We start from the raw sequence: 23,916 nt of genomic DNA, 5'->3' as shown, positions 1-23,916 counted from the left end.
AATAGTTAATATTATATTATTATATATGTAAGCATCCGTCTATATATAATATTATATACGTAAGTAGCTACAAACAGGCTACAACCAACCTTAATAGTTACTAGTTAATACTTAATATTATATATGTAACTTTGTAAGCATCCAACCTTAATATAATATTATATTTATATATGTAACTGTAAGCAGCTACTTGGAGTTGGAACAGTAAAACAGGAAGACAAACAAAACTGAAAACTTGAAGAAGCTTACCGTTGTTTTGTGTCAGGCGAGACTCAAGACTGAGAGCGAGAGAGAGAGTTAAAAGATACTCTGAGACAAATATGAACTTATATACTCTGAGAATCTGAAAACCTAGCATAAAACGCATCGTTTTGATTTTATTATAACACCCATACATAGTACATACGATGTCGTTTTATCAGCTTCATAAAAAAATAAAAAAAAAAATAAAAAAAAAACAAAACTACAGATCTTGTATTGGTTTGGTTTGGCATAGTCTTGGTTTCGGATTTCTCAATCTGATGATTTCACCGCATCGGCATCGGAACAGAGGGCGAAGTCCGAATGCTGGCCTCGGCTCATTCGGTTGGCGCTATAGTCGAGACGGTGTCGTCGGCACTGGTCGGTTGGGTCAGCTCTGGTGAAGTTTTGCACACCCCTATCCTATAGCCACGTGTTTAAAATGTGGCAATAGGTTGTAACCAAAAAATGCGGCTATAAACACCTAAAAACGCGACTATAGACGTATTCTATAGCCGTGTTTTAAACACGCGGCTATTGTTGAATACTTTAAGCCGCGTTTACTTAAAATGCGGCTATAGCCGCGTTTTTTTGCAAACGCAGCTAAAATAAAACGCAGCTATAACCCGCGTGTTTGGTAATGAGTTTTTAAAATTAGACAAAAAGTCCCAACTCCTTTAACTTTTGAACACATCTAATTTCCTGAATAGATGCATTGTTCATTTCCTTCCGGCTTCCTTAGATTTAGAAAACCCTATATACAATTGACAATGTGAATTGTGGAACCAAAGTCAATCCACCATGTATTATTTGGAGTTTTAACAAAAAATGATTCATGGCACACTAAAGATATGAGATTACCTTTCTTTTCGAGTCATTTCTTGTATTTTAGGTAGTCTTTCTTCATATGCCCTTCTTTCTTGCAGAAAAAAACACTTGGTTTTTTTTTATTTTTCTATTTTTTATTGTCATTATGCTTTATGTGTTTTTTCTTCACTTGCAAGGCATTCTTGCTCTTCCTAGCATTTCTCTTAACATGAGTAGCCAATTTCAACCTTCTCATGTTTTAATCTCTCTTCCTCTTGAACACAGAGGGGGGAGAATTCAATATGAAATGGACTAGGAATGACTCAAAAATCTCAACTTCTAGGGACTTAAGTTGAGCAACCATGTCCCTCATTTCCATAATGTGCTCACGCACATTCTTAGAATAGTCAAAAGTTTTACTTGAAAACCTTTTCATCTAGATGCTTGCCAAAGCCTTATCATATCTTATGAACTATTCTTCAATGGCTTTCATAAAATCCTTAACCTTATAACATTCAGGGATAGAACTTCTAATGTTTTTATTTAGATGGGATTTTATGAACATTAAACTTAAGTGATTAGATCACTCCCACCGTTTATAGTTAAGTTTATCATTTGGTGCACTTGATTTCGTGGGGATGGGTGGTTCATCCATAAAATGATATTTAAAGACAAGATAAGTGTAAGAAACTGTAAATACACTAAAAAATATCATAAATTTTAACTATGTAATGATCAAATTTTCATATATAGTCACAAACTTTATAAAATCATTGCACACTATATGTAAGTCACAGTATAAGTTCTACTAGCCCAAACAAATGTTTTATTTCTATCAAAAAAACATAATAATCTATATGCAAATTTATCATGAAAGATGTCCACTTTCATGCGAAGCTTAAATTTGAAAAACCAAACATGATCTCCATAGAAACATTCAGCCAATGCCAAATGCAAAAGGAATAATTTTCCATAGATAGTCACCTATATCCAAAAACTATCCCATATTAAAGCCATCCAGCCCAAACTATTTCAACAATAAGCTTCAACACTATATGCTATAACCCATACATGAGATACATGGCATAAAACTTAACATTATTCCATGCCTCTTAAAACTGGGTTTGCTGACATTAGCTAAAAGGACAGATTTTGATGGATTAGTTAATTTAGCTGAAAGGTCCAAGTACAAAAGAATATGCAATGCAAATACCTTATATCCTTAAATCCATATATGCATTAGAAATTTAGCCAAATCATAGAAAAAACCTATGTATGAAAAATTACTAAACAACATATCATGAAGGAGGCTCTGATACAAAATGTAAGATAAATTTATAGTTGCGGAATAAAATAAACATAACTCTAGCCATAGTTGTTTAAATGATTGGAGAAAAGAAGAATCACTATATGATGATAGTGTACATAAAAGGGTCTTCTAGTCTATGGCTTATACCTCACACATATCCTTTTGATGGAAACACGGGCTATATATATAGGCTAGACTAGGGACCCTTTTAGATGAAAATTTTCATAACTCTCCTTCCATCAAGGAGCATAAAAATTTTAATTTCATGTTGTTTTATTAACCAAAGAGGTTATACCAATTGAGAGTTACTAAAGGATGTTACACCTAACATGTAACTTTCACAAACAGGAAACTTAAGACATGAAATAAAAAACTTAAGACATGAGTTTCTTCTTCACTCAAATGTAGGCCACATAAAATTCTCTTTAAGGAGATATAATCCTACATATATACCATATGGTTTTGTATTTCGGAACATTCTTCTTAATGACCTTATCAAACAAAGGAAGGTTAGCATTTTCATCACGATAAATGTGTGTTTGGTTGAACTTATTTTCATTTACTTATTTTATTGCAAAATAATTTCTACGTAAATGCTTTAAAAACAAAATTGTACATAAATCTAATAAGTTGGAGAATAAGTTCATCCAAACAAGTTATTACCATATAAAATTATATATATATATATATATATATTAATAGTTTAAATAAGGAGATAAAAAAATAACATGAATGATTATTATGTATCATCTATATTATTATTTAAGGAATTTCTCATGTTTGGAGTCCTCATTTATTTGGTTCAAAAATGCCCCTACACCCTTATGTTTAAGTAGAGACAAAACTAAAGGACAATTCGGTAAAAATACAACTCTAACTCCTACTAAAAAATTGCCTAAAAAATATGCCACTCTCCTCTTGATTTTCAAATTGCTTTATCCATTTATAAATTAGATTCTCAAAATAAAAAATTATATATATAAAATAAAAACACAGGTTTTTTTTTTTTTTTTTTTGCTACAAAATAAACATGTAATATTTGTTCATTTTTTGAAGTTAGTCTTATGACATTCTTGGTTGTATTAATAGTTCTAAATACGTAATATAATAAGAAAACATGTAAACCTCAAATTGGAATGAATGAAAAATTATGACACTATAAAAAATATAAAAAAGTATCATCGCACGCGAAGTGAGTGTGATAAGGTAGGGCTGAGCATAGACTCGGCCAACCTGGCCCACCTGACTGACCCGACTCGGCCCGAAGGGTCTTGGACGGATTGAATGGATGCTTGGGTCGGGCTCGGGTCCAATATTTGGGTCTGCCTTGGGTTCGGGTTGGTTTCGGGTCCAACTCAACCCAACTGATCTTTAAAAAAAAAAGAAAAAGACACACAACAACAACAACAACAACAACTAATGTATCAAACAAGTGAAACTATGGTTAAGAATAAATTGAATTTGACTAAGCTTATAAGAGGAAAAGTGCATATAACTTCACTTTTCTATATAGAAGTGCTTCACAACTGTGGATCTGTGTGTGTGTTTGTGAGAGGGTTGGAGTTTGGGGAGGATCTCATCTGCTCCCTCTTTCATCTGTGAATTTGTGCTTTTTTTTTTTTTTTTTGATAGCATAATTTTCTAATGACAATACTTTCCATCCAAATGAAGGTTAAAATGATAATAAAATAATTGGAATTTACAAAAAAGGAATAACTCTAACAATAATATTTTCCATAGTGAAAGTCAATTTTTTTTGTTTAAAAAAGATTTTATTTCGGTCCTAATTATATCAAGGATCTTGTTTCTTATTGGAAAGTATATTTCCAAACTAAGCCTATTGCTGATGTAAACAAAAATGGTAAATTTTATTTCTCATTCAATGAGGAGTGGGTCAAGATGTACACAAGGAAAAAAATTGTAAAAGCTTGTTGCCTAATCAAGAAATCACAACCATTAAGCCTATATGACAATAAATAAATTATTGAATTTAATTTTTCACATTAATGTAAATCACTAAATTAGTAAAATAATTTCAATAAAATATTGCCTAAACTTTTTTTTTTTTTTTTTTGGAGAATACTAAGTATTTTAACACACACACACACAAGGGGAGAGGGGAGAAGGTTTTAAAGAAATTAATAGTGGTGTATATCCAAAAGGGCTTAACTCTTGAATACACAACACAAACTTTAAACCTCTATAACTTATACTCATTTTCCAATGTGGGATTAACCCACTATTTTTTCTTTTGAGAATACTAAATATTTTAACACACACACACACACAAGAGGAAAAGGAAGAAGATTTTAAAGAAACTAATAGTAGTGTATATCCAAAAGGGCCTAACTCTTGGATACATAGCACATGCTTTAAACCTCTATAACTCACACTCATTTTCCAGTGTGAGATTAACCCACTATTTTATTTATTTATTTTTAGAATACTAAGTATTTTAACACACACACACACACAAGGGGAGAGGGGAGAAGGTTTTAAAGAAACTAATAGTGGTGTATATCTAAAAAGGCCTAACTCTTGGATATACAGCACATACTTTAAATTTCTATAACTTACACTCATTTTAACACACACACATGCATTAACTTGATAAAGAAAAAGGAATTAACATTTATTATCATAAAAAGTGGAGATCCTTCAAACATGGAAGTTTAAAAATAAAAATATAACCATGACAACTTTTAAATGGCAAATTTGAGTAATAGGGTTAGTAATTTTTTCCCCATTAATAGCTCATTAAAGTGGTGGCTATTTCAATGTTTTTTAGGCCTTTCATAGTTTCACCTTCACAAAATTTGAAAAAAAAAAAAAGAAGAAGAAGAAAAAGAAAGAAAGAAAGACAGACTCGCGACCCAATACCCGACCACCCGACCCGAGACCCGTACTTTTTGGGTTGAGTCAAGTTTCTCCCTAATAAATCCGATTGTTATTGGGTCGGGTTGCGGGTGGCAGTAAAATAGACCCGACCCAACCCGATATCAGTCCTTTGAGGCCAGTTAAAATTTAATCACAGGAGAAAAAAAAAAAGTTTTCAGATAAAATATTAAAACTGAAGTAACGCACACAACGGTGTCGTGGTGTAGTTGGTTATCACGTCAGTCTAACACACTGAAGGTCTCCGGTTCGAACCCGGGCGACGCCATAAATTATTAATAATTATATTTAAAATGGTTTTTTATTTTTTGCAAGGTGGACTAACCTCTAAAGAAGGAAAACGTGTCGTATACGAGGTGGGAGGGAGGAATTTATTATTACCCAAGTAAAGTTCGTTTTGTTGTCATTTTGGATGGTTTTATACTGTATTGTCTTGTCTTCTTTTGTTGAGCCATTTTGAGATTGTCTGTAAAACTAAAATCAAATACTATCATTTCTCCACTTTCCTCACTCCTCATCACTCGTCACTCCTTGCTTGCTCTCTTTCTTTTGCTTGACTTTCAGTTCTCTCACTGCTACTCATTGGTGCGTGCAACAATTCACAACAAATCAGATTTGCAAAAATGGAAGCAGACTGCAATGGAGAAAATGGAATAAAAATGAGGATTAGGAGGAGGAGGAGGAGCAAACAGAAAGAGAGGGACGAGCTGGGTGAGTTACTGAAGAAATCATGGTACCATCTCCGGCTTTCTGTGAGACACCCCAGTCGGGTTCCCACCTGGGACGCCATCGTGCTCACCGCCGCTAGCCCCGAGCAAGCCCGGCTCTACGACTGGCAGCTCAACCGCGCCAAGCGCATGGGCCGTATCTCCCCTTCCACTCTCACCCTCTCCGTCCCTGACCCCGATGCCCATCGGATCGGCTCCGGCGCCGCCACTCTCAACGCCATTCACGCCCTCGCTGCCCATTACAACGACGAGGTCCGTCTCTACACTTTTTGTTGTGTCATTACTTTCTTTTGAGATCCATTTCATTTTCATAATTGGCAAAATTTTAGTTACCGCATTAGGCGTCTATCAGGTTTATATAATCAATTACAAGGAACCCAATTGTGTTAGTATGGCTAGCGCTTGAATTATCCATTCTCCATGATGACAGGATTATGTTTTGCAATTCACTTTGTCTTGGGAATTAATCTGTTGAGAATCCATAGCCTAATTCCAAAATCTTGGGACTAAGGCTTGGTTGTTGTTGTTGTTGTTGATCATGCTGCCGCGTTACTTAAAAAGAGTTCAAAAGTTTCTTTTGGTTATGTATCTCTGTTGTCATTTGGTAAATCATTTCACTTACTGGCTTTGATAAGATGCTTGTGTCTACAGGTAGCAACCACAGAAAATAATAACAGTTCTGGATATTCAATGCAACATCAGAATTCCAACGACGATGTCCCTCTCACGCCAATGGTTAGCTTCATGGCCAAAAAGCATATACTATTGCTTCATGCTGGAGGTGATTCTAAAAGAGTCCCTTGGGCAAATCCTATGGGAAAAGTGTTCCTGCCACTTCCATATTTGGCAGCAGATGACCCTGATGGGCCAGTTCCACTGCTCTTTGACCATATTCTTGCCATTGCTTCTTGTGCAAGACAAGCATTTAAAAATGAAGGTTGTTTGTCCTGTCTTTTACATTTGAGTGAAAATTTCGCTACCTCGTGACCACAAAATCTATTACTTAAAGTTGGCTCTCCTTTTCCTTAAAAAAAAAATGTTGGGTCTTCTATGCGTAAAAATCTTAACAATGTATTCACTGTATTTGTATGTCTATTGTCAATACAATTGATATATGTATCTTGACGTGAATAGTTCTGTGAACCATTCTCATATTATTGATGAACTTATAGTGTCCATTATTATTTACAGTATCTTTATCTTTGCCTAATTGATTGAACACTTGTTACTTATCGAAAAAGAACATTGTGTACATGCTCAGAGTGTTTTTTGCTGTCACAAAAATATCATCACTTGCTGTATCGCGGGTGTTTACCAATGGGAAAATTTTCACCTTTGCAGGCGGTCTATTTATTATGACCGGAGACGTTCTTCCTTGTTTCGATGCCTCCACCATGGTACTTCCTGAGGACACATCCTGCATCATCACTGTTCCGATCACACTAGATATTGCTTCTAACCATGGTGTTATTGTGGCATCTCAAAGCGGGATTACAACTAAGAATTTTTCAGTCAGTCTAGTTGATAATCTTTTACAGAAACCCGGTGTAGATGAGCTTGTTGAGAATAAGGCTATTCTAGATGATGGCAGAACACTACTTGACACAGGAATTATAGCAGTTAGAGGTCAAGCTTGGGTGGAGCTGGTTAAGCTTTCATGTTCCTGCCAACCAATGATTTTGGAGCTTCTGAAGAGCAGAAAAGAGGCAAGCACTGATATTCAGTCATTAAAATGATTTATAATTTTTAATAGTTTTACAGTTTTAATCATAATTTTTTATTTTTTATTTTTATAGTTTTACCAGGAAAAAGAAAAATAAAACTTTCACTATGTGTATCTTCTTTTCTTTTTAGGGAAAATAGAATAGAAAAAAGGAACTCTTGATTTAAATTTGTTTGTGATATATCTTTGTGTAAAATAATTTTTGAGTGCTTGCAGGATGTGTGCCCAGTCTGGTATGGAATCTAGTAATGACTGGTAAAAATTTATGAATAGAAAGTAAACCAGATACCTTGATTCATTCTTGTATTACTGACTATTAAACACAATTTGTCCAGTTTCACTGGAACGAAGAAAATGGTTTATTATTATTGATAAGTATATTGGTTTATTATTTTTCATAATAATAAACCAATTTGTTTTCATTTTATAGGCAAGGTCCTCTTCGATCTCCCTTGCTTTGGATAATCATTCTAGCATTATATACATCTTATTTTTTAGTCATCTCTTGGCCTTTAATTGTCATCATTTCCTTATTCTTAATTATATTTTTATAAAAACTGTATTCTATTTTCTTACTCTTGTTACCTCTCAAACCACATGATTCAATCATGTTTTCAGCTTGTAGGAGTAACTTCTAACTTCCTCTTGTATTATCCTTCACTTTTTTTTTTTTTTTTTTTGAGAATCGTATTATCCTTTACTTGTGTCTGTAATGGATACGTGTTGAATATGCTTCTAATTTAGCTCAGCATTGACTTATTTTACTCTAATAGAAATTCCTTGTATTTTCTACAGATGAGTTTATATGAAGATCTGGTAGCAGCTTGGGTACCTGCAAGACATGAGTGGTTGCAAAAGCGCCCTTTGGGCGAAGAACTGGTCAGCAGATTGGGAAAACAGAAGATGTTCAGCTACTGTGCTTGTATGTTAAACATTGTTGCAAGTATTTGAATCTTATTATTGTTTTCGCTATTGTTACTATTTAATGTTGATATGACTGCTATATTGTTTTTGTCCTTCGAATATTTTTTCACCACAGATGATTTGTCGTTCCTACATTTTGGAACTTCAAGTGAAGTTTTGGATCACTTAAGTGGGGTTGGTTCAGGACTTGTTGGCCGAAGACACTTGTGTTCCATCCCAGCAACAACTGTATCCGACATTGCAGCATCTGCTGTTGTTCTGTCAAGCAAAATTGCACCTGGGGTGTCAGTTGGTGAAGATTCTCTTATATATGATTCATCCATTTCTAATGGAATACAAATTGGTTCCCAATCTATAGTTGTTGGTATCAATGTTCCAGGAGACAAAGGTGGTTTAGTAGAAGATTCATTTAGGTTCATGCTTCCTGATCGCCATTGTCTTTGGGAGGTTCCTCTAGTAGGATGCACTGACAGAGTTATTGTGTATTGTGGCCTCCATGATAACCCAAAAAATTCACTTTCTAGGAATGGGACTTTTTGTGGAAAGCCCTGGAAAAAGGTTTTGCTTGATCTAGGCATTCAGGAATCTGATCTGTGGAGCTCAACAGTTTTTCAGGACAGATGCTTATGGAATGCAAAAATATTCCCCGTTCTTCCTTACTTTGAGATGCTTACTATGGCAACATGGTTGATGGGCTTGAGTGACCAGAAAACCAACCACTTGCTTCCCTTGTGGAAAAATGCAAGCCGTTTCAGTTTGGAGGAATTGCATAGATCAATTGATTTCACAAGAATGTGTATAGGCTCCAGTAACCATCAAGCAGATCTTGCAGCTGGAATTGCTAAAGCGTGCATTCATTATGGCATGCTTGGACGCAATCTCTCTCAATTGTGTGAAGAAATTCTTCAAATGGAAGTTTCAGGTGTTGAAATATGTAAGGACTTCCTGGATCTGTGCCCCAAACTTCAGGAGCAGAATTCTAAGATTCTTCCGAGAAGTCGGGCATACCAGGTGCAAGTTGATCTGCTTCGAGCATGCAGTGATGAAGCAACAGCAAGTGAGTTGGAGCACAAAGTCTGGGCTGCAGTTGCTGATGAAACGGCTTCAGCTATAAGATATGGCTTTAAAGGTAGCTTTTCTTGAATGGCTGCAGCTGCATAGAGTAGCCTTTCATGTATATATATATATATATATATATCATTCTTACTTATCAAAAAAAAAAAAAAGTAGCTTTTAATATTCATGTTTTGAATAATGTCAAAAGTCGTATCAAATTCAATTATTGGGAAAGAAAGACTAATACCAAAAGTGAGTGACATTAATACATTCCTAAATTATAACTTGAAAGTTCTGAAGAAACTTGTCTTTACTTCTATTGTCTTTCATTTCTAATTAATTGTTTCGGATCTATCAATATACATGGTAATTTATACTTTTACCATTCTGTTCAAGCTCTAATGTTTGCTCTTTGACTTTTATAAGGGCTAGTGATTTACACACCTTTTGTTCTGTGATCTGTAGAACATCTCTTGGAGTCCCCTACCAACACGTCCACCCCAGAATTTCAGAAAAACAAGTTTGATAACTGCATAGGTCAATTTTTCCACCCTAGAACGGTCAAGGTCGAATTACCTGTTCGTGTAGATTTTGTGGGGGGTTGGAGTGACACTCCTCCATGGAGCTTAGAGCGTGCTGGTTGTGTTCTGAATATGGCAATAAGTCTGGAAGGTTCTCTTCCCATTGGCACCATCATACAGACGAAAGAAACAGCTGGAGTATTGATTAACGATGATGCTGGAAACCAGCTACATGTTGAAGATCTTACCTCTATTGCAAGTCCATTTGACAGCAATGATCCATTTCGGCTTGTCAAATCTGCATTGCTTGTGACTGGCATAATTCATGATAACATTCTTGTGTCCATGGGTTTGCATATCAGGACATGGGCCAATGTCCCTCGTGGTAGTGGCTTGGGGACTTCTAGCATCTTGGCTGCTGCTGTTGTGAAAGGGCTTCTCCAGATAACTGATGGAGATGAAAGTAATGAAAATGTTGCCAAACTTGTTTTAGTGTTAGAACAGTTAATGGGATCAGGAGGCGGCTGGCAGGATCAAATTGGAGGTCTGTATCCTGGAATAAAATATACTGCAAGTTTTCCTGGAATTCCATTGCGACTTCAAGTCATCCCCCTTCTCGCTTCTCCTCAATTGATTCTAGAGTTGCAGCAACGCTTGCTTGTTGTATTTACTGGTCAAGTACGTGTCTATCCATTCAGATCTCATTCCTATAGAATATGCCTTTCAAGTATATTTTGTTATATAACTGTATATTTGAACTATTGCTGTGCTTTTTATATGCTGGTTAAGTACTGTGTATCAAGGTTGGCTTTCTTCACGCATTTGATTAAAAATTGTTGACATCCAACATTTTGAGTCATGAATCCACCAGCTGAGCTTAGCACTCTTGTCCTCCCTTTTTTCGCATTTCTGTTAGATATTGGATAGGTCCTCGAATGGTCATCAGGCTAACAAGTGCAACCAGGATTGTGATAGGTGTTTCTTAAGTTGATATGCATGATTAGAGCCTAAATGAGCCGCATTGAAGCTTATTGCTTATTGCATTTCTGATTGCATTAATATCTCACCCTTCCCTTGAAGAATGAATCGTAACTGTGATTTATCTTTCTCCAGAGGCTTGTGTGGGAAATTAATAGATGTATTTCCTCATCTTCTTTTTATTTATATTATGTTTTTTTAATATAAATATCATCCACTTTGTTATTTTCTAATATTTTACTGCTGAATTGGTAATTAAAAATTAGGAACAAAAGCCTGACTCTTAGATTGCAGCTCTCTACAAAGAAAAATCCTTCTTTGTATTGGGTCCATATTAAGATTTTTAATAACTGGATTATATACTGCAAACGCTGTGCAGGTTCGACTTGCAAACCAAGTTCTGCTAAAAGTGGTAACTAGATATCTTCAACGAGATAACCTTCTTATATCTAGCATCAAGCGTCTTGCTGAATTGGCAAAGATTGGGAGGGAAGCTTTAATGAACTGTGACATTGATGAGTTAGGGGAAATAATGTTGGAGGCTTGGAGGTTGCATCAGGAACTTGACCCTTTCTGCAGCAATGAGTTTGTTGACAGGCTCTTTTCATTTGCCGACCCTTACTGCAGTGGCTACAAGCTTGTGGGTGCTGGTGGCGGGGGTTTTGGATTGTTACTTGCCAAGGATGCTGACTGTGCCAAGGAATTGAGGCAATCATTAGAAGCGGATTCAAGTTTCGACGTGAAAATCTATGATTGGAACGTCTTTTTGGAATAGTAATTGTGAAGAGGTTATTAAAAGGTAGCTTATAATATTATTATCATGATTTTTTTTAAAGATATGATGATTATTTATTCTTTACTGGAGATTAAGATTCTTGTTCAAATTGATGAGGTGTCATTATGTAAATTCTGTAAGATGAAAGACCAGAAATATATTACAAAATGGAAGTACCAATGTACCATTACAGCAGTATAGTTAATTGTCTCAATGTTATTTTGGTCAAACTTCTTAGAATCCATCTTCTTATATACCCATATGGATCTTGGCTTTTAATTCAAGGTGCAGACATTAAAGTTGTGAGTTAAAAGGCCAATACAAGTAGTCTGATGATGTACAAAAGTCGGAATTGAGGGATCACTCTTATTTTTGGGGTCATAAGGCTTTGGTGAAATTAAGATAGTGACTTCAATTTCCTCATATCAAATAAGTGTTTGACAAACTTGAACCATCAATTTATAAAGCTGGTCCTTAATCCTTGAGTCTACAATAAATTGAGTTCTTTTATTTATTTATTTTTTATTTTAATAAATGATTGGTTCAAACTTAAATGGAAAAACCGAAACAAATCATTGACCTTGAAGTTCAAAACATAAATTCATGTTAGGTTCCTGGGATAGGCTAGATAACTAATCATTATTATCTCATGCCACTTTTTTAACAATAAAGTACTAATAAGATTGCACTATGACAAGAACTTTGTGTGAAATTCTTTTTTGGACACTTGAATTCTAACCTTTACTCCTATCTCACAAGAATTTTGTACTAGTAAAATAACCAATACGCTAAGGGTGTGTGGTGGTGAAGATTGCACCATGACGATAAGAGAAATTAATGTTAATAGTGGTTGATTTTATTGAGACATGTTTATATAGTGGCCCACAGTGTTCATCACTTACTTTTTTTTGATGAACTGTATTCATTACTTACTGTTGCATGGAATCTCATAAAATTGATTAAAAGGAACCCAAAAGGCAAAAATGAAAAAAAGAAGCTTGAGATAAGGTACGGTATAACTTGGAAACTTGGCAAAGAATCCGAGGCGCATAAAATCCATTTCCCCTTTGGAAACGGCGTCGCTTGCCGTGTAGGATTAAAGACCTTAAATAGTACTGTAAATGCAAAAGTTTGAATGACCCAACTCCAAAAGTCAATAGGAGAGGAAACGGTAAAGAAAGAAAGAAACCACGCAGAACCGTCGTTAAAAACTCCAAAAACACAAAAAGAAAAAAGAAAAAAGAAAAAAGAAAAAAGAAAAAGGTACCAATACTAAATATTATATGATACATATGACGAAATGTTACATATGTATATGTATGGCATTGGTAAAGGTTGTTGAGCTGATTCTTTGGTTACCCAATCATTTCTTGCCGCACCCCCATACAATTATTATTTATTTTTTAGTACATTTGCTGTGCCATTTATTTTAGCAAATGTATGTGTTCAAGGTATACGGTGGATTTATTAGTATCATTTTTAGTGTTTAGAGATAGATTAGTGAGGAGAGCAGAGGCAGAGAGAGTGAGATAGAGAGATGGGTCTGCTTAGCAACAGAGTGGAGAGGAATGAGATCAAGCCTGGAGACCACATCTACACCTACAGAGCTGTCTTCACCTACTCACACCATGGTCTCTTTCTCTCTATCTCTCTTTTTTAAGTACTAATGTAAATTGCCAAAATGCTTGCTAAATTTTGAGATGTGGGTTCCTTTTCTAATTCTACATTCTGGGTTTGTTTATTTATTTTTTCTGTTTAAATTTCTTTTTGGGTTCTCACTGTTTTGTTTCTCTTAATTTTACTTTCTGGGTTTTCTTTCTTTTTTATTTTTCCTCCCACAATTGTGAAATGTGGGTTCATCGTGCAATTTTGTTTTGTTTTTTCAATTGCCTTTTGCTTGTTTTAACTGTCAAAAAACGTTCTTTATTTTTCAATTTTTTTTTTTTTAAATAGTAGTAATTGTTTGTTCAGTGTTGTTCAGGATTATCTTTCACCGAAATGTTTGATGGGTCCCATCAAATTTGGTGATACTCTGTGTGTTAATGTATTTCTGCCGATTATCATGATTTCCAAAACTTTGACCATAGTTTTTGTGTGTTTTTTCGATTTTGGATGTGGATGTGTATTTACTTTGCTTGCAAGTATATGCTTTTGCTTTTCTGGACTGCTTGATTATTGCTTCTATTGACTTTTCAAGGAAGGCCAATAGTTCGTTTAGCATAACAATTTTTCAGATTCTTTTGATGCTGCAACATTATATCGTAGGGTGGAATTCTTCAATTGACTTTTGCATTGACGTGTCATGCCATATTCTGTGTAGGAGTACCAGGTTAATTCATAGGTACTTTCTCTTCTATGTATTGGTAATGCTCCTTTGTGAGAATGAGGGAAAAGTAAAGAAATTAATATTAAAATTTTAAAGAAATTTTTTGGGACTTGAGGAAACAACTCTGTAATCAACTTAGCCTCATACGGCTAATGTGCTTATTTCAGCTAAGGTCTCTTTTCTTTTTCTTTTTTTTTTTGGGGGGGGGGGGGGGGGGTGCGGGTGTTTAAAAAAGGAGTTTAATAAGATTAGATTATCCACTGTGTTCAGATTTCTAGTTATCTAATCTGAATTTATGCAAGATATATTACCAAGATAGCACTACTTTAAGTTCTACTTCTATCAAAACAAGAAGTTGGTCATGCAGGGGATTTAGATTTGCAGGCCCAACAACAGTAGCTTACATCTACCATGAATATATTCAGATGGAGGCTTGTAGTGGTTTCAAAGGGATAGAGTGCATTGGAGAGCAATCGCTGGAGTGGATAGGTTTAACAAGGGTGTTTTACAATGCAAAAGCATGCCTTACTGTTTATATTTGTGGATTCCATTTATGTTAGAGTTCTGTTTGTGCTCTCTGAGTAACAGTGCATCATATGTACAGTGGATAGTTAATGAGAAATATTGATATGCCTCTTCTCTCCCCTCCGGTGGGTTGTTGGTCAAGGCATTCTTTATGAAGTTTTCTTGTAAAATGCTGAGACTTAATGAACACGTCTAAGGAAACAAAATTTCTAGATGTCAAGGGCTGTGAGACTTATGAACACGTCTAAGGAAATTTGTCATGTTGGAAAGGCAAGATTAGGAAAATTTGTAAAATGATGGGCCAGTGGACCTTAACAGAAATCTCTACCAACCATTCAAATGTTATTTTGAAACTTAACTGTTATATAATTTCATAGCCACACATGGAGTTTGAAGTATCCCATTTCCTGACATCATGTCTTTGTCAAAATAACTTCATAAAAAGTTGAGTTCTAATTTTATTTTTGTTTATTTCTTTGATTTTATTATTATTATTTTTGTTGATAATTCGATAATTACAAGTTTACAACAATGGGTAAGGGGGCATTTGAACTTGAGTTGTCCTCATAAAGGTTAGCTCATAATGCCACTAAGTTACAAAGCTCTTAGCATGTTTTCTCAAAATGCTAAGGAGCTGAAAACAGCAGTCTAACTTGGACATTCTGTCCCAAAAATGTAGTCATAGGGTTGTTATGTTTCCCTCTCCTTTAGTTTTTGTCTATAAAATTAACAACTTGATCCTGATGAAATTTGTATGCATTTGGATTAAAAGAGTGGGCTTTCCTGGTAAAGTAGATATCAGAGAATTTCATCTGAACACATGAAGGTGATTTCTGCTACATGCCATTCATTTACAAAAATTGTGGTGCAGAGATATGTCAGAATGATGTAAGATATTTCTGTGAAAGAAACCATGTCATATCATATCCCTTTTAGAATGCTTGGTTTATAGAACTTAAAGAAGTTAATAGGGTGGTTTATCTGGACATTGAGGTAATCATAAATCATCTTTATCTTTATCTTCATTAACTCTTGGATTCTTTTACCAACTATTGATGCCTTCTACTTGAATCTTTTAATTCTGTTCGCCTCATAATGCATAATGCATAGTGTATTGCTAGTTTAGATTACCTCCACATAATTAATAGTGAAATACTAGTTCAGATCAGACAAGCCACCCCTTTATGGTTTGTGCTTCATTATTTGGTAGTCACATTTAAATGCATCTGCCTTTTATGACTTGTACTGGACCCAATGGTATGCATTTAGAGTTGAACCATTGGGCTATATGTTGGTTGAAATATTGATCAGCTTTGCATGGCTAAAGGCTTTAATATCTTGGTTACCTGTCTACAGCATTCTAGTAGATTTACAAGCGTAAATTGTGTTTGATATATATCATCCTTCAAATTTTCTTTATGTTAGTCTCAATGTATATTTCCCCTAATTTAGCATCAAACCTAACCACATATGTTCTGTGCTTCTCCTTCATGTCTCATTATTGCATAACAACATAGTAACAGCAATTCTTTAAAGTGGTCATGTTTTTTTCTTTAATGAATACAATTGCACCTCAAGAAGCTTACAAACAGCTGACAAGAATGTCAATGGATTTTCACTTCACTCCTTTTATGGTAGATCAAGCCTGATCATGTGCTGTATCAACTTCATGCCATGCAGGTATCTTTGTTGGGGGAAGCAAGGTGGTCCACTTTAGACCTGAGAGAAATCTGAATTCAGGCACTGGGACATCTTCTAATTCTGACTTATATGATTCAAGATTCAGTCTCCCATCATCCTGTTCTACCTTTCCTGACTGTGGATTCACGCAACCCAATAGTGGTGTAGTTCTCTCTTGCCTGGATTGTTTCCTTGGAAAAGGATCTCTGTACTGTTTCGAATACGGGGTTACCCCATCAGTTTTCCTTTCTAGAGTGCGGGGTGGCACGTGCACCACAGCAACATCTGACCCACCAGAAGTAGTTATCCACCGAGCAATGTATCTTCTTCAAAATGGATTTGGAAATTATGACGTGTTTCAAAACAACTGTGAGGACTTTACATTGTATTGCAAAACTGGTCTTCTGATAGCAGACAAACAGGGGGTTGGAGGAAGTGGTCAAGCTTCATCTGTCATTGGTGCCCCATTAGCCGCTATTCTTTCTTCTCCTCTGAATTTGCTGATGCCAAATCCTGTTGGTGTGGCTACAGTAACAGCTGGGATGTACTGTATGAGCAGGTATGCAACTGATATGGGCGTTCGAACTGACGTGATCAAGGTGGCAGTGGAGGACTTGGCTGTGAACCTAGGTTGGCCAGGACCTGACAAGGAAGTAGCCGACAATGAGGCTTCTAAGCAACTGATTGCCATGTGATGTATGTGAAGCTGATTTATAAATTATATATAGTTAGTGTTGATAAGCATTTGTTGACATTCATAAGTGAACTTCTGATGTGGGTATTGAATGCTAGCCCACCTCTGTTCACCCCCTTTCCCTCTAAATTTGTTAGTTATTGAATGCTGTTTGGTCTTGTGCTGTGCATGGAAATGGAATGATATAAGAACTATACTCTCATTGCGGATTAAATAAAAGTATTGGCGATGGGTGGTCTTCTATAGGTAGTTACGAACTCTTTTAATTTTAATTTTGCACATGTAATATCTGTCATGGACATAATTGCATAAAGGAACTACTTCTTGATTTCCAAGCATGGAAGGTGTCCAATATCATAATCATAGTTCCTTTCTCTTAAAAAGTATGAGGGGCAAACGGAGGTAAAATGTTTTCCTATAGAAAATACTCACTCTGGAACCATTGACACCTTACTTATGAATTTGAGCTTAACTATGTTATTTATACTACTATTTAAGAGGCTTTCAAACTGTAAGTCGTGGACTTTAGAGTTGGGGTTGACTGTTCACATGTAATCGTGCAAGTCCTTTATATTTTAAAATGTCACTTTCTTCCAAAGCACTTTTTTATTATGTTACTAAAGCTCATTTTGAAATTCTAGTTTCAAAAAGCGCGTTTTGGCTCCTTAAAGTGGAACCAAACGCACACTAAGTTAGGACTCTAATCCAAGCTGTCTAAATCATGAACTCTAAGTCTTGGTTATCTCAAAATATTCCTAACCTGATCACTTACAACTTTTTAATTAGTAGGGTAAATTCGTAAAATAAAACCTCAACTTAAAACCTCCTACTAAACCCACTTTCTCAATAGTTTACAATCTCTTATCTTTTATCCTTACTTTCTTTGTTTTTCTTTACGTTTCTTTCCTATTTTTTATTTCTTGCCGTCTTCAGAAAATTTTCATATTTGTCAGATTGGTTTATATAGTTTTGTGTCCACATTTTCCCTGGTTTTTCTTAGTTTCCCATTTGGTGCAGTTTCATTTGGACAAACCATGGATGTACAAAGAGTAGCGTCTTTGTTTCGTCGAGCTTGCATTGGGTGTCATGATGCAGGCGGAAATATAATCTAGCCGGTGATAATCATTAATCACTTTACTCATGCAATCCAGATGATTATTATTCTAAATCTGTTACTTCTTTAATCCATTGCTTTTCATCTTCCTAGGGAGATACACCTTTAACCTTTTACAAAAGATCTTCAAAGGTAATCTTATCAGAAATCCATTACATGCCTCATGATATATGCAATTTAAAATGAGCATGAAGACAGAAAAAATACGGAAGTATATCAAAGATAAATTAAAATACTACTTTTGGTACGGCTCGCTGAATTTTGGGTCGTTGGTGCCTTGGTGGCACTTGCTGAAATCGTTTTTTTTTTTTTTTTTTTTTTTTTTTTTTTTTTTTTTTTTTTTTTTTCAGTTCAAAGCAAAATGGTTTTAGTATTTGTTGGTGGCATTTGCTGAATTCGTTTTTTCTTTTTTAAATTTCTTTTCCAGTTCAAAGCAACATGGTTTTGGTATTTGTTGGTGGCATTTGCTGATACACTACAAAATCTGCTCCTTTCCACTTGTGTTTGAAAACGTGAGGGCATATGTGTTGGTTTTTATACTACTTTTGGTACGGCTCGCTGAATTTTGGGTCGTTGGTGCCTTGGTGGCACTTGCTGAAATCGTTTTTTTTTTTTTTTTTTTTTTTTTTTTTTTTTTTTTTCAGTTCAAAGCAAAATGGTTTTAGTATTTGTTGGTGGCATTTGCTGAATTCGTTTTTTCTTTTTTAAATTTCTTTTCCAGTTCAAAGCAACATGGTTTTGGTATTTGTTGGTGGCATTTGCTGATACACTACAAAATCTGCTCCTTTCCACTTGTGTTTGAAAACGTGAGGGCATATGTGTTGGTTTTTATACTACTTTTGGTACGGCTCGCTGAATTTTGGGTCGTTGGTGCCTTGGTGGCACTTGCTGAAATCGTTTTTTTTTTTTTTTTTTTTTTCAGTTCAAAGCAAAATGGTTTTAGTATTTGTTGGTGGCATTTGCTGAATTCGTTTTTTCTTTTTTAAATTTCTTTTCCAGTTCAAAGCAACATGGTTTTGGTATTTGTTGGTGGCATTTGCTGATACACTACAAAATCTGCTCCTTTCCACTTGTGTTTGAAAACGTGAGGGCATATGTGTTGGTTTTTATCTTTTCTTTATCTTTATTTTATGCGTTTGATAATTTTGATTAAAAAATATTAAAAAAAGTAGATGAAGGTGTGAAATTTGATATATTTTTTTTCTTTCCACTCTATGCTCTTTTTTTAGTAAAGATTAATAATTTACACTTATTATAATTTGAAATTACTACATTTTTCAAATTTTCAATCACATCAAATACTTAGAAGATCATAAAGTGTTATATGACTCAGTTTTAATCACCCAAAACTCAAAAAATACTCCACCAAAAACCAAGTTATTTGGATATATTTTTGAGTCGAGTTTCCATAACTCAAAACTCAAAATTAATTTTGAGTTGAATTACGGAAATTGAAAACAAAATTTGGATGCTTCCAAATTTTGAGTTAAGTGTTTCAATGACACTATTATAGATAACTCAGTCATTGTGAAGCCCGCTTTAGTGTATCGACAAATCAAACCAGTGTGTGACCGTTGGGAGCTAGCTCTTTATTTTTATTTTTTTTTCTCCTCAGGCAACTTCTCTTCTTTAAGTGGGTCTCACCAGCCACCATATTTGAGTTTAAGACATGAGATATGCATCTAAGATATAAAAACAAACAAAGATTTTCTAGAGTGAATGAAAAAGTAGAGATCGGTATATAAAATATAAGTGAGGAGAATTGAGTTTGAGTAATGAAATTTAAGTTGTGGGCATTAAGTCATGAGTGATGCGGAAACCAAACACCACTGCTGGTATAACCCAACATTATCAAAGCTGGTCTTAATTCTTACGTTGATTTTGAAAAGACTGGTCCATTAATCTAGTAGAATGATTCAACTTGCGAATGATCATCGATACAACTTACACGGCAGTACAATATCCAATATCAACTGTCGGCAAGTGTACATAACCGAATCAGTCAAAAAAATTCCCATGCGCTTGCAATCTTATCTCTGCTTGTAGACTTCTTTGACTTTGTTGTTGACAATCCGTACTGAAAATCTAGGTTCACCTGCCAATGTACTTGTGCAACATGTACTCCAACAACAACAAAAAGTGGCAGGGATTTGTAATATTAATCTATTTAGGGAAATGGGAAATTTGTGGTGATTACTGTACCTTACACAACAGAAAAAGTTGCATGATGTGGAACGCATAAACGACTAAGTTGGTCCCAGCATAAAAATGAACGAACTTGGTGCACTACCCAGTGTAGTGCAATCACCAAAAGCAAGCAGTGGACATTATAGCTCCATAAAAAAGCAGCCCACTACTTGAGTAGTATGTCTATTTTTCAAACTTTATGCATGATAGAATGATAAAGGTGTAGAGTTCTGTATAAATAAAGTTCTAGCCTCTAGTGATGTTCCAAGGCCAAACGTATACAATCTTACTTTACACCGCAGAGTCAGATTGTCTGGCTTTTACCCAAAAAAAAAAAAAAAAAATCTTTTCTTTTTCTTACAATAAGTGGGGGAAAAACAAAGATATCCTTTTCCTTTGCAATTAAAAAAAAGAGAGGAAGATTTAACGGGTAATACTACTGAATTACGGGACTCTTAACAGGAAAAAAAGGAAAAAAAAAAAACATTATATGCTTAGTTATATTTAGTATTCCGGTAAAACCTGGTGACTCAGACCTTTGGGAGGGTCTTCATGGTTTCATGATCTTGGATATCTGAGGTGCAATTGCCATTGGGTTTCTTTTGTTTGGAATTTTCCTCCATTGCAAGCTCGAATTCTGCCAGGCCTGCTAACTGGTCGACTGCATCGGCAATTCCTTCAGTTCTTGCAACAATCTCAATCAGCAAATATACTAAACTGGCCAGTGGAAAAACCTCCATGAGAGGTGGTATGGCAGTTTTTGATATAGTTTCTTTGTTGGCATCATTGGGAGCTTGTAGCGTTGACACTGTGGGTCCAATGAAAGAATTGGGAAGAGAGTTCAAGGAATCTTGAACTTTTTGTACAGTTAAGTTCATCTCTCCAATTAATAAATCTATCTTGGATGATTTGGTGAGAGTTTTCATTGTAATGACCAATTCTTTCAGGACCTCTGAAGAATTGGTGCTCAATAGCATGCATACATCACTGAGATGTTTCTTTAGATAGTCTGGTGCCTGTGGCCAAGCAAAAATATTGAAATTAATATTACAAGAAATTTAAGTAAACAAAGTATGATACATAAAACCAAAGTAAAATGTTGTACCTGAATTTCTGAGTTTATGCAACTGTTGAGAGCCTCAATGCAATAAGCACACTTACGCATTGATGTGCCAATCTTGAGGTATTGTTTCCATGGATGTCGAAAGTTGAATCTGCCATGTGCAGGTTCCCATCTTGCAAGATTGGCCTGTACAATTGAATTAGACAATTTATCAAACTGAGTACTCAATAGTTATCTTATTGCTAGCAAATTGACCCACTAGGATAGTTAGCAGCCTACCATGACTTCTTCAGTTGCCTTAGAATTAAGCACACATTTGTAGCCTTGCATTCTCTTGCTAGGATCTTCCTCATTGCCAAGCTTAGTTTTATCATCTTTGAAGTATTTGCTGACACATCCTGAATTTCAAGTTGACAGAGTGTTTAATGTATAACTTGGTTATGCTTGAATAAGGATAATTAATTATATATTGAGTGTTCAATCAATGATCTTTGTTCATGCATACCGTCCAGGGAGTCAGCAAGTTTTTCCAGGTTACGAACAATCAAATCGTGAAGCCCACTGCCAGCCCAAATGGGACAGAAGACCATGGTTATAAAAATGCATAAAGAGGTCCCAATGGCAATTGTTGACAATCTTTGGTACGCCATCTCAAACAATCTGTCCACTCGGTAGCCGGAAACTGTAACTAAGCTGAAGGTGAGGATGAAGATCATGGCACCATAATCGAATCGGGTTTTTACAGATGGAATAAATCGAGAGAAAGTTGCTGCTGAAGCTGAAAATAAGACAAGTGATATATGTGTTTGTATTTTGGTCAGTAGCGAGTAAAGAACTTATCAAATAAGACAAGTAGTGATATGTTAGTATTTTGGGAAGTAGTATATAATAACTAATAAGTAGAGAAATTTTCAAAGAAAACACGCACCTAGAAGGAAAACTGAAATTCCAATAATTATGGGCTGAAAAGTTTCTCCTGACTTGTCTGCAATCCACTGAACTCCTAAAGCAAGAGATCCAGCAAGAAATGTCCCTATTGTTCTATTAAAGCATTTACTGAGTGTAGCACCTGCGCCATAATGTTGTTTATGTAGAAGGCTTAGACTTTGCGATTATAGAAGACAACTAAGAAAATCATAGATATTGAAAGTACTTTGATTACTAAACCATATTTATATATATAAAAAATACTAACCTACTGTCGATTCAAAAACAACGACGACAGTCATAACTGCCCACATAGCATTCCCTCCAACACCATCATACAAAGGCCTCATATAGTAAAAAAATGATACAATCAAAAGGGACAACCCTACTTTGACACCATGGATGGCCTTTTTAGGTTCAGCAACTCCTAAATTCCAAGCCTTGTATAAGAACCTCCAAATTATCAAAATTGGTCCACAAAGCAGACCTTTTAACCACAACCATGCTTTGTTCACTAGCTGATCAGATTCTGGGACTAACACGTTCGATGTCCCATCAGGTACATTGATCCTCCATTCCAGTTTCCCTGACACTTGCTTTGCATTTGCCATTTTGGACAAGACTTGGAAAAAGAGAATGATGGAAACTAGGAGGTTGGTAAAAAAATTTATGGTTCTAAACCCTGTGATGTTCTGCTAGAGTACTAGGGGGACTCCAATGTCATTCAATGGAAGAGCTAAGCTTTCTTGGTCTGTGTTTTTTTTTTTTTTTTTTTTTTTTTTTGGCTAGCTAGGCTGTTGTGGTCTACGTACTCACCAGTCAAGCATATATATATACCGTAGTCTGTGATTAGGTAAATTGTTTAAAATAAATGTCCCTATATATTTATATTCCTCGTACAAATGTAGAGTAACTTATAAAATGTTTTGAGTTGGCAAGGGGGTTTAATACATTAGTGACTGTATAATCTGATCTGCTATTACTGCAGCACCAATGGCTTTAGAGGAGAATATATAGAAGATAGAACACTACCTTATGTTGGTGTGTTTTTGTCCTTTCAGACAAGTGGATCATTTATTTTGCACAGATACCCTCTTATTTAATGTCTATTGCAGTGTCCATGGGTTGGAACAAATTGTAGAATAGAGAGGGGAAAAAAAGCATAAACTTTTTTTTTGTGTGTGGCTAAAAAAGCATAAACTTGGTACAGTTATAGATACCATAATACTTGCATTATATATGTGTGTGTGTAAAGTTAATTTGCTCATTACTAAGATCGCTAATTATAGGGAAAGCTAGCTAGAATTCTCTTGCGAGAGTTGAGTGTGAGAAATATAAAACAGCGGAAGAAATTAACATAACTCATGCCATTTTTGTTCAAGTAATTTGTTGAGAAAACTTACTAAAAAATGAAAAATTATAGAGAAGAAGTTATTACAAATGA

At 35.2% G+C, this 23,916-nt stretch overlaps 3 protein-coding genes and 1 non-coding gene across 4 annotated transcripts; 3 read left to right on the top strand and 1 right to left on the bottom strand.

Moving 5' to 3' along the window:
• Positions 1-5,445: 5,445 nt before the first annotated feature.
• On the top strand, positions 5,446-5,519 carry TRNAV-AAC (transfer RNA valine (anticodon AAC)). Its single transcript has one exon. It is a non-coding gene; the product is annotated as a tRNA-Val (tRNA).
• A 152-nt stretch (positions 5,520-5,671) lies between these two features.
• On the top strand, positions 5,672-12,161 carry LOC126696795 (bifunctional fucokinase/fucose pyrophosphorylase). Its single transcript, XM_050393517.1, has 7 exons — positions 5,672-6,231; positions 6,631-6,916; positions 7,321-7,685; positions 8,498-8,624; positions 8,742-9,755; positions 10,148-10,881; positions 11,561-12,161. Exons 1-7 carry the CDS (start codon positions 5,875-5,877, stop codon positions 11,954-11,956), a joined length of 3,279 nt encoding a protein of 1,092 aa, XP_050249474.1. The 5' UTR covers positions 5,672-5,874; the 3' UTR covers positions 11,957-12,161.
• Positions 12,162-13,272: 1,111 nt separating this feature from the next.
• On the top strand, positions 13,273-17,430 carry LOC126696794 (protein LEAD-SENSITIVE 1-like). The gene is made up of 2 exons (XM_050393516.1): positions 13,273-13,587; positions 16,488-17,430. The coding sequence occupies exons 1-2, from the start codon at positions 13,494-13,496 to the stop codon at positions 17,180-17,182; spliced, it is 789 nt and encodes a 262-aa protein (XP_050249473.1). The 5' UTR covers positions 13,273-13,493; the 3' UTR covers positions 17,183-17,430.
• Positions 17,431-20,691: 3,261 nt separating this feature from the next.
• Positions 20,692-23,414, bottom strand: LOC126696792 (aluminum-activated malate transporter 10-like). Its single transcript, XM_050393514.1, has 6 exons — positions 22,741-23,414; positions 22,474-22,614; positions 22,051-22,323; positions 21,825-21,943; positions 21,588-21,731; positions 20,692-21,498 (listed from the first exon to the last, which is right to left on the bottom strand). Exons 1-6 carry the CDS (start codon positions 23,081-23,083, stop codon positions 21,013-21,015), a joined length of 1,506 nt encoding a protein of 501 aa, XP_050249471.1. The 5' UTR covers positions 23,084-23,414; the 3' UTR covers positions 20,692-21,012.
• Between the last annotated feature and the right edge of the window lie 502 nt (positions 23,415-23,916).

The sequence above is a fragment of the Quercus robur genome, chromosome 8 (genome assembly GCF_932294415.1).
Source record: "Quercus robur chromosome 8, dhQueRobu3.1, whole genome shotgun sequence".
Lineage (NCBI taxonomy): Eukaryota > Viridiplantae > Streptophyta > Magnoliopsida > Fagales > Fagaceae > Quercus > Quercus robur.
The sequence above is the reverse complement of the archived record's forward strand: the minus strand, read 5'-3'. Positions and strand labels throughout refer to the sequence as shown.

What these genes read in the sequence shown, in the direction of transcription:
- LOC126696795 (XM_050393517.1), top strand. Translation starts at nt 5,875, where the DNA reads ATGGAAGCAGACTGCAATGGAGAAAATGGAATAAAAATGAGGATTAGG. An exon ending in CTGCCCATTACAACGACGAG is followed by an intron (nt 6,232 to 6,630) that starts GTCCGTCTCTAC and finishes TTGTGTCTACAG; the next exon opens with GTAGCAACCACAGAAAATAA. An exon ending in TTGTTGTATTTACTGGTCAA is followed by an intron (nt 10,882 to 11,560) that starts GTACGTGTCTAT and finishes AACGCTGTGCAG; the next exon opens with GTTCGACTTGCAAACCAAGT.
- LOC126696794 (XM_050393516.1), top strand. Translation starts at nt 13,494, where the DNA reads ATGGGTCTGCTTAGCAACAGAGTGGAGAGGAATGAGATCAAGCCTGGA. An exon ending in CTTCACCTACTCACACCATG is followed by an intron (nt 13,588 to 16,487) that starts GTCTCTTTCTCT and finishes CATGCCATGCAG; the next exon opens with GTATCTTTGTTGGGGGAAGC.
- LOC126696792 (XM_050393514.1), bottom strand. Translation starts at nt 23,083, where the DNA reads ATGGCAAATGCAAAGCAAGTGTCAGGGAAACTGGAATGGAGGATCAAT. An exon ending in TGTTTTTGAATCGACAGTAG is followed by an intron (nt 22,615 to 22,740) that starts GTTAGTATTTTT and finishes ATTATGGCGCAG; the next exon opens with GTGCTACACTCAGTAAATGC. An exon ending in AATTTCAGTTTTCCTTCTAG is followed by an intron (nt 22,324 to 22,473) that starts GTGCGTGTTTTC and finishes TCTTATTTTCAG; the next exon opens with CTTCAGCAGCAACTTTCTCT.